Source organism: Fusarium odoratissimum, assembly GCF_000260195.1.
Source record: "Fusarium odoratissimum NRRL 54006 unplaced genomic scaffold supercont1.11, whole genome shotgun sequence".
In the NCBI taxonomy this organism is placed as follows: domain Eukaryota; kingdom Fungi; phylum Ascomycota; class Sordariomycetes; order Hypocreales; family Nectriaceae; genus Fusarium; species Fusarium odoratissimum.
The window spans coordinates 771,223-780,700 of NW_022158697.1; the positions used below are offsets into that span (position 1 = coordinate 771,223).

The 9,478-nt window shown below is 47.8% G+C and overlaps 3 protein-coding genes across 5 annotated transcripts; 2 read left to right on the forward strand and 1 right to left on the reverse strand.

Moving 5' to 3' along the window:
• The first annotated feature begins 712 nt into the window (after positions 1 to 712).
• Positions 713 to 1,971, forward strand: FOIG_07727 (cytochrome c oxidase assembly protein subunit 11). 3 transcript variants are annotated; one of them, XM_031207387.1, is made up of 4 exons: positions 713 to 1,023; positions 1,071 to 1,140; positions 1,190 to 1,643; positions 1,696 to 1,971. In XM_031207387.1, exons 1-4 carry the CDS (start codon positions 812 to 814, stop codon positions 1,743 to 1,745), a joined length of 786 nt encoding a protein of 261 aa, XP_031062920.1. In that variant the 5' UTR covers positions 713 to 811; the 3' UTR covers positions 1,746 to 1,971. The 3 variants fall into 3 exon arrangements, with proteins under 3 accessions (XP_031062920.1, XP_031062921.1, XP_031062922.1); XM_031207388.1 differs by having other exon boundaries at positions 713 to 1,140; XM_031207389.1 differs by having other exon boundaries at positions 713 to 1,643.
• Positions 1,972 to 2,137: 166 nt separating this feature from the next.
• On the forward strand, positions 2,138 to 3,558 carry FOIG_07728 (60S ribosomal protein). Its single transcript, XM_031207390.1, has 3 exons — positions 2,138 to 2,257; positions 2,313 to 2,425; positions 2,478 to 3,558. Exons 1-3 carry the CDS (start codon positions 2,239 to 2,241, stop codon positions 2,754 to 2,756), a joined length of 411 nt encoding a protein of 136 aa, XP_031062923.1. The 5' UTR covers positions 2,138 to 2,238; the 3' UTR covers positions 2,757 to 3,558.
• Positions 3,559 to 4,021: 463 nt separating this feature from the next.
• Positions 4,022 to 6,465, reverse strand: FOIG_07729 (uncharacterized protein; the record flags this gene model as incomplete). The annotated part of the gene is made up of 2 exons (XM_031207391.1): positions 4,022 to 4,346; positions 4,394 to 6,465. The coding sequence occupies 2 exons, from the start codon at positions 6,463 to 6,465 to the stop codon at positions 4,022 to 4,024; spliced, it is 2,397 nt and encodes a 798-aa protein (XP_031062924.1).
• Between the last annotated feature and the right edge of the window lie 3,013 nt (positions 6,466 to 9,478).

Below are 9,478 nucleotides of genomic sequence, written 5' to 3' on the forward strand. Positions count from 1 at the left end.
ATAATCGAGGCCTCCTGCTGCATCTACACTACACTACTGTAAGTTCGGTGGCGCCGACAGGGCTAAACGATGCAGGTGTCTAGAACCTCAAATACGAACGAGCTAATGATCGTAGCCATTGCAGCAGGGATTCATGGCCCACAGACACTGCCGAACTTCCTGCTAAAAGATGATCATGGAAGATCCCATACTACCTAAATGGCACGTGCTTCGGTTTGACATAATAGTTCCAGGGACCGCAGGCGGATGAATTGTCTTTTTATGGTAGGTAGTTAACCGTCCAGTTGAGTAAGCTGAACTCAAACCTCCACTACAGTTGTAGTGTAGCGGTTGTTAACGGCTAGACGGCATAGTTGACACATTCAAGACGTGATGTTCTATTAAAGCAGAAGTTATTAGAGAAGTTATTAAAGGATAATAGTACAAAATGAAGGAACATATCTTCACTTTTTAGCTTTTAAGAAAGCTATTCGCATGTCACTTACACCAAGATATCTGTCTGCAAAAGCCACCTAGTTATTCATCTGTGATGTAAAGACAAGTTGTTCACTGGAGGCCAATAAATAGAAATGAGTGACAATTCAGTAGGAATACCGCAGTAGATAGATATTGAATGCGATTTACGAAATTAAGCAATTACCAAACATGCCAAACTTCATGATCAATAGGCGTTTTTCCACAGGGTAGCTCACTTCCCACCATCGGCATTGCAGATCCCGATCCCCGACGTCAGCAAGAAATCCCCAAACATCAGCCGACTCAATAGCTACGTCTCACCACCAACAAAACCACCAATTGGCCCCAATTGACCATGAACGTAGCGCCTCGACTCGCGCGAAGTTCAGCCCTAGCGGCTTCTTCACAATGGTCATGTTTCTTCTGCCAGAATACCCGACCGAAGCTCCAGCGAAATGCCTTCAACTTTGCCCGCAATGCATCGAATAACGCCCGCACGGGACAGCCTTATACACCTACGATGGAGGAGATTCGTGCGCATTATAGCAAGAAGAACAGGACCGTAGCGTACGATTGAAAATGGGACTGCAGAGGTCGTGGCTTACGATTATCAGGTACTACGTCTTGAGTACAATCCTCGGATTTGTAACTCTCACTTATGGCTCTGTGCCCTTCTACAAGATGGTGAGGCACTCCCTCCTCAATATCATGATCCTTTCTAATGTACTTGAAGATCTGCCAAACCACCGGCTGGGGCGGTCAGCCTGTACGTGCCCACGGTGGTCCAGGATCAGGCGACGAAGGCGATCTCGCAAGCCGAGTCGTCCCCGTTAGAGACGCCAAGCGAATCAAAGTCACTTTCAGTGCCTCTGTCTCCGATGTCCTGCCCTGGAAGTTCGTCCCTCAACAGCGAGAAGTGCGAGTTCTCCCCGGTGAGACCGCACTGGCTTTCTACAAGGCCACCAACAAAAGTGACCAGGATATCATCGGAGTTGCTACCTACAGTGTGACACCTGCCCAGTGTGCGCCGTACTTCAGTAAGATCCAGTGTTTCTGCTTCGAGGAGCAGCGTCTCAATGCGGGCGAGACTGTGGACATGCCCGTTTTCTTCTACTTGGACCCTGATCTGCTCAATGATATGAACATGAAGGGCATAGAGACTGTGACATTGAGTTACACCTTCTTCAGTAAGTTATTCAAGTCACATAAGGAAGATAGAAAGCCTAACGACTATTGTAGAAGCCAGATACGATAACAATGGACGATTCCAGAGACCTATGTCTGCATAGATGGGACAGATGTGTTGGATTAAATGTACAATACCCTCCTCTTGTAAAACAATATGCATACCATAGAGTTATTTCGGATTAGACATGTCTATGACGTTGAAGACTATGACTCCGTGCCACACGGATTCAAGTCAATGATCAACACTTCTTTCTAGTCAAAAATTACTTCTATAAAGCTTCAAATTCCTCGCATGTGCCATTAGCATCCGACATCATGCAGATTCTTCTCATCTCCTCAACTTGACGCCGATACCTGCAAAGAAAAACGGTGTTCTAATGCTCCAATGCGGCAAATGCGGCCCGCAATCGCTGACTCAGCCAACTCCACCATCGAGCTCAAAGTAAGGTAGGGTAATTCAGTCACGTGCCCACAAACTCACTAAAATCCACACAACTTTTTCTCCTTCAGTTTTTCTTTCGTTTTGTCAATCCGCTCTTCATCGCCCAACGCTCAACTAACTCACCAGCGTCGTCCTCGCCAACCACCGACAAAATGGTCAAAGTCAGCCCCAGTGAGTTTCTCTATACGCAACAATAGCTTTTCGTGTTTATTCTGACCTCAATTAGTCGTTTCGTCTTCTCGACGCAAGAGCCGTGCCGCTCACTTCAAGGCTCCCTCTGACCAGCGCCGTGTCATTATGAGCGCTCCCCTCTCCAAGGAGCTCCGTGAGAAGTACAACGTGAGTCCTTATGACAGTCAACCTAAATTTTCACGTCCCTAACAACGCCCAGGTCCGCTCTATCCCCATCCGAAAGGACGACGAGGTCACCATTGTCCGTGGCTCCAACAAGGGCCGTGAGGGCAAGATCACCTCCGTGTACCGTCTCAAGTACGTTGTCCACGTCGAGCGTGTCACCCGCGACAAGGCCAACGGCCAGTCCGTCCCCCTGGGCATCCACCCCTCCAACGTCGTCATCACCAAGCTCAAGCTTGACAAGGACCGTGAGGACATCCTGGCCCGCTCCAAGGTTGGCCGTGAGCTCGCTGCCAACAACAAGGTCACTGCTTAAGCGATGAACTTTGTCGAGCAATAACAGAAACCAAACCACCAAAACCTTCAAGACGACACGATCAAACCTCCTCCATGGCGAGGACGAATCTTTTTTCTTTTTTCACCACTCACATAATCACGACATCAATGTGAGCAACTCAAAGGGCAAAAGTTGATGAGGAAATGGGCATTTTACTCCGGCGTTTTTACGATACCTACGTGCTTTCCTTCTAACCGCACGGTACCTGGTCTACAGCAGGGTAGATGAATTGAGAATTTTTAGGGTTCTCAATGGCCATTTCACTCAACTGGTGAAATGCTCCATGGGAGGTTTATCCCGAAGTCTTGACCTGCTCTCCCCACATGCACATTTGCGAGTCCCCTCGTGATGTTATGTCGGACAGGTGGCTGACCCATCTGTCCTCTCGTAGGATGCTAACACAACCATCAGACGCATTCAATTCAATGCCTGTCTGTCGTAGACTTGAGTCGCACTTCGGTGCCTCTGCGCGGTAAGTCGTAGACTTGATCCACCGCTAGGATATCTCCGCGTCAACCACTTAGATCCATGGTTTTCGGGGTATACGTCTAGCGAAGAGTAAACCCGGCAGGACCCAACTACTATCATGGGGTCCTGCTCTCCCTAGAAGATTTTCACCGAGTTGCCAATGAGGCTGGAAATTTGAAGGTGAGGTACATGCTTTTAGCGTTATTTTTAGTATTTTGCAATCAAACATCATTTCTCATTCGTCATATTTTACCGTTCACTTGTCCCGACAAGTCGTACTTAGAATCCTTACTGAGAAGCGTTCATTCACAGACCCAGTGCGAAGAGGAGTCTAATGGCTAGCAAATATTTGTGAGCAAACGTATCTAACATAGAGTCCTATGAACATAATCCATGCCCTTGATGAGAATGATCCATCTACCACTTATTCTGCACATTGAGGCAAACTTTTTGACGTCTGTCCATGACCCTCGAAACCCTAACATGTTAAGTATTCTAACACTGATGTTGCCTGTGCGTCTGTGTGCTAGGCGGTTTATTTGATCAAGCGTTGACCGATTCAACCAAATGCAAAGGCCATCGGCTGTGGTGGACTGTGAAACCATGCTTTAACCATGAGTAGCATGTGAAAGAAGCTGTGCAGTAAGTAATACAAATTGTAATCATAAGAGCAATGGCTGATGCCGATCGAAAGCAAGGAAGATGCGGCATCATCGATCGTCCCGCGTCCAAGAAATTGGAAAGGTTGTCAAGAAAGAATGTGAGAGGGAGGTTGTTCAGCGAGTAGAGAACCCATGGTGGCTCTTGTCCTGAAGGCTGACGCCGCGCAATTGTTGATCAAGAAGTTCAAGGGGTGGTCTGTTCTCTTCACGTCTTCCGACAGTGATGTTTGCTGTTGGGGAAGCGTTCACGTCTCCCAGCCTGGCACTGTTACCACGAGAGTTGGTAGTAACTGCAGGAGTTAAGGATGCAGTAGCATGCCCGGCGTAATGAGGCAGCACACCTTGAGCAGTCATGGGGGAGACCTGTCCTGCAACTACGTTCGCGCTCGTTTTCCCATTCTTTCGCATCGTGGACCATATGTCTTTCGGATACTTGCTGCTACGAAGTTAGCATCGGTCACACTGAGTAATATGGTATTCACATACCTCGTGTCGCGATCAACTCGGCGCCCTTTGAAGAGAAGATTGCCCTCTTCGTCACCCGAGTCGTCTGAAACTCTGGCACGCAACTTCTCACTCGGGTTTCGTGGACCCTCATTGATCGCACGGCGAAATTCCAGGTATCGACTTCCAGAATGAGCAGCGTGGGATTCGGATCGAGGCACCTCAGAGGTTGAGCTTGCGTGAAGAGAGTCGTCAGTACGATGTAAAGACTCGGAGCGAGTAGCGTCATCAAAGCCGTAACGTGCAGAAGACCTGGTAGCTTCGGAGACAGCGTGGAAAGGATCAACCTCATTAGGCTTCATAGGCGACGTTTTTGGCTCATTTGACCCAGAGGCGTTTTGAGGAACATATTCACCAGCGCTAATAGGTTCCTCCTTGATAACGCAAGGTGGATAGAAATTCTTGCCGTCATACAGAGGGAGTCCATTCTCGAAGATAAAAGGTGCCCGTCCCCAATATGTGAAGCGAGCGCGCTCTTCATCCGGCATCAACTCGCGATCGTACACATAATCAGTGTCTCTTGCGTTTTCTGGCTGAACTCCTGGCTTGAGCTTCCCAATGAGATAGGGAGGGCCCATGCTCTTGTCAGCATGAAGCTTGTTCCTAAAGAACGTTCGCCAGCCCTCAGCGTTCTTGTACATGCGTTCGTATTGCTGGATTTGCGCCCCCTCGTCGACTTCTTCTACCTCATCAGGTGCGACAGCAGATGTTGATAGATCTGAGCGCGGCTGGAAGACAGGTGCCAAAGCAGCATGGATCGGAAGGCTTGATGGCTTACGCTGTTGTACATCGTCATTCTTCGACGCATTGCTGAAGTTCTTGGCCGAAGTGGCTGCCGTGGTTGGTAGCCGACTTTGAACACCCGCAAGGCGTGTGTCAGTCTTTTCGACTGACGATTGATTATCGAAGCCTGAGGGATGCAATGGATTGACTGCGTTTGAGCCATCGGATTCACTGTTGCTGTTGCCATAGTCATTGGATGAGTTGGAAGGGGGCCCGCTAGGAGACCCGACCTTTGGGTATTTCCTGGACTCGAACTCGAGCTGAGTCGCCAGCATGCGCTCGAAATGCTCAATCTCTCGGCAAATGTTCTGAAGCCGTTCTTCCATGTCTCCAGCATCGATCTGGTGCTTGTTGTACCGAAGTTGGTCTTCGTGGTAACGTTTTTGACTGCGAAGAACCTCAAGCTGCTTCTGGGTAATTGAGCTCGGACGAATTGACGACACGGGAGGACTGGCGGAACTTGAAGGATCATTCTGTAAGCAAAGGGGCAATGGCCCAGGCTGTCGCGACGATGGGCGTCCATATCTAGCAGGAGCTACGTTGAAATCACCACTGGGGCGAGGAGCTGATGGACTGGGGACAGCAGGGGGTGCAAAGCTCATCTGAGGTGGCATGCTGATAGGGTATAGAGCACCTCCATTCGCGATCCACCACTGTCCGTTGTATAAGAATGGGCGGGAGTTATCGAACTGCTCGGCAGGAGAGAGGTGAATATTTCGCGCCTGTTCCATACCCGCGTCCGGAAGCTTGCCATAAGGACCAGCTTGACTCGGGAGTTGCATTGGGAGACCAGAGGTAGAAAACTGATTGTATGAAACGGGAGCCAGGTTATAACCCATAGGGGGAGGTATAAAATGGTATCCTTCAGGTCGAAGTTCCATTCCTGGTAAAGTTCCTGGAACATGTGGAGGGACCATTGGAGCAAAATGGCCCCAACTAGGAGGGAAAACGGGATAAGCAACGCCCTCAGGCTGACTAACATTCATATTACGAGTCTGGTTCTGCCCATCGATCGAGCTTCGCTCTCGGCTCCATTTCGATGTTGGAGAATGAGGCCCTCGAGTGTTGGGCACAATTCGACCACCGGCAGTGACCCGAACATGGGTGGGGGAAACAACAGAGTTGTAAAACTTCTGAAAGCCTTCGGATTTCTGGGTTGCGAGATCTGCTGGAGCAATAGTCGGTGCTCGATCAAGTTCAGAATCACTCCGGCCTCGGTACTTGCGATCCGAGTCGGTGCCGTCAAGCTGCTGCGCAGGACGTCGATGCATCTCGTCGGAGTCGCTGGAGTTACCCTCTTCGATAATAAGGGATAATGATGGACTGATCACGAGAGGGGTGCGGATGATGTCTTCTGCTTAAAATTAGATTTCAAGTTCATGTTCTGGGGGTAAAAAAGAGACTGGAACGTACCTAATTCTCTGTCTTCCAAGACCTTGGAGACGAGTTTGCGAGAAATCTCTTTTCGGGGAGGCCTGTGACGTAGACGCAACAATTCACGAGCAGTGTAGACAATGTGTCTCATCTTGGAAGGGCCCAAGTAAAAAGACAACAATCAGCTGCGATGAAAGAACCCAGTTAGCAAAATTCCAAGTATTTCTTTGGGAAGCCAATGCCAAATCTCCCTGTATCAAAATGGAGAGTTGTTGACGAGAACCAGGAGCAAGCAAGCCAAGATATTGTCGTTAAATAAAAAGGCTGAACCGACCATGATGAGAAGCCAGGGGCGATCTACCAAGTGCAGTAGCTAGGAGACTTTACAGTGTACTGGATTCTGGGGCAGCCCAAAAAGCGATGCTATCCCGCCAGTGCAAACGGACCGGCAGCGAAAAGGTCGACACAAGGGTAGAAAAAGGAGGAAGCTCCAACTTACTTGATATGTACTGACAGCTAAAAAGCAAACAGTAGATGATACAAACTGAACAGTGCCCTTTGTTTCTAGGCGTATAACTTGAATGGCAATGTCTTGATGTGAATGCCAGATAGTGAACGTTTTCTGACAAAGACTGACAATGAGAGCAACAGCGTGTGGTCGTGAGCGAAGGCAAGGGTCGAATACTCGGTGAAGTGAACGAGGATGATGGAAGTGAAAGGTTGATGATCGTAATTGTTTCAAAGATCAAAGTGTTAAGGCTTGGTAGGCAGGTCGAAGTGAGGGAGGTAGGTGCAGAGGGAAGTCACTGGTTTTGGGAAGGGCCCCCTTCCACTCTCCGAGGAGAGGAGCACCCCAACAGTGAAATGATACAGAAGCCGCGATCAAGTTACCTCGCGGTGTGTTCTTTCGGTGAGCGGTATCTATTCACAATGAACGGTTAGAAAATTCACAGGAAAGAAGAGTGAGGAGAGAAGGAAAGGAAAGGAGTCAACGAGCACGCCTGACACTCAGGTGAAAGCGAAGGCAAGAGCACGATAACTACTCCAAACTCGAATGAGGATAATAAAGAGGTGGGAAAATGAAAGAGAAAGAAGGGTAAAAGGACGCGAAGCTATTCTGAAAAGAAAATAATGCCAAGGGAATACTCACATCGAGGGTGGGGGAGTAGAGAGGAGGGAAATGGCCACAAAGGCAAAGATGAGATGAGGATTAGTGAATTAAAGCTCACAGTATAAGCTTAAAGTCTCTTCTTGAATGGCCTTTGAGAATGCTTTGCTTTGTGCCAGGAGATGATATCCCTGGGGGAGAAACAGAGCATACTGTGAAGAACTCGAGCTGATCATAGGAGAGACTGCAGGGGGAACATCTACACACTTCAGATACCACAATCGGTAACCTAATGTCACATTTACTTAGTTGAGGTGATGGATAGAAGACTGGTTGCTTTAATTGTAATAATAGGTTCCTCTCAATACAATGCAATACATCAATAAGTCAGGGGGCACTGGCGTTTGCACGAGAACTCCTTCACCCACTCCCTGGCTTGCAAACACTTGAGTGATCTCCGCGTTTGAAGACACAAGATTATTCTCCGTGCGAACCATTTGCATGGATGAGAGATGGGAGAGACGAATTAGGCATATTTGTTGAAACTTGAGTATTAGTGCATGCCTTGTGATACGTCTGGACTCAAGCACAATGCGAACTGGAGACCGCTTTTTACACGATGAGTTTCTATGAACACGATCATAACTCAGTGTTAAACTCACAATAGTTAAAGCATGCGTTTTTTGAAAGCTGTGAATGGCTTCGTCCTGCGAAACTGTTGTCGTTATCAGGGAGTGCCTCTCAACCATCCTGAAAAGGAGAGGTTGAAACAAAAGTACTGTTAAAGGATGTGTACTTTGCAATCATCGCGAAGAACTCACTTTTAGAGAGGTTTCTTCGAACCACCTCAATAAAATGTTGGAATATTGGTGTTGCTCTTTTTCATCCTCACTTGCACGGGACCAAAGGTGGTGGTGTAATTCACTGGACACTTGCAGAAGGGTTCACGCACCGAAGGGAGAACCGTCTCGAGGTTGGTGGGAAGATGCTCAATAATTTCCTCCCAGACTTCTCGTTTACTAGACTCAATGATAATGTATTCGTTTTAAAGTGGTACTATTGTGATATTGTGTAAGGGAGAGTTGAATATGTGTAAGTGAGGGGTAACTTGGAAGCGTTTGTATCAATAATGTAATTCAAAGAAACAATAGAAACAGTGATATTAAAATGAAGAAAACACAGTATTGGACCCTGTTGATCCAGTGTTTGGTTTCAAGATATCAATGCATTGAAGAGAACCCTACTTATCTGGTGACAAAATGGCCCAGTCGTTGGAACATAATTATTCTTGTCGCCTGCACTGAAGCCTTATTAACGCTGGCCTAGAGACTGTATCGCTTGGTGAATAGACATTCAATGCTAATGAATTGCACACATGGACTCACCAAATGATGACAGAACTTCATTATTTCTCGAAGCTGATTCTTTCTATGTTTGTTTGACCGTTGATGCCTATGAACTTGGCGTATGCCTTTGTCCCTTCAATAAAAAACCTGGCCGACGCAGCGCTTCAAGGTAGGACATGAAGCCTCAATTGCGTCCTTTTCTAAGTAGACATGCACCACTAACATTTGCGGGTTTATTGATTACATGCCTCGATAATACCAGAGTTGTATGACTGTTGTGAAACACCTCATGGGAAGATGAGATGAGGCGTACCTCGGCTTAAAGGACGGAGATGCCGGCCCACCTCTTCGGCCCGCCGCAGCCATGACCACGGCTCATGAGACCTCATGCAATGTCAGCTGTCATGCCGAGCTATAGAGAGATGGTCCACAAGATATATTCCTTTGTCTTATGGA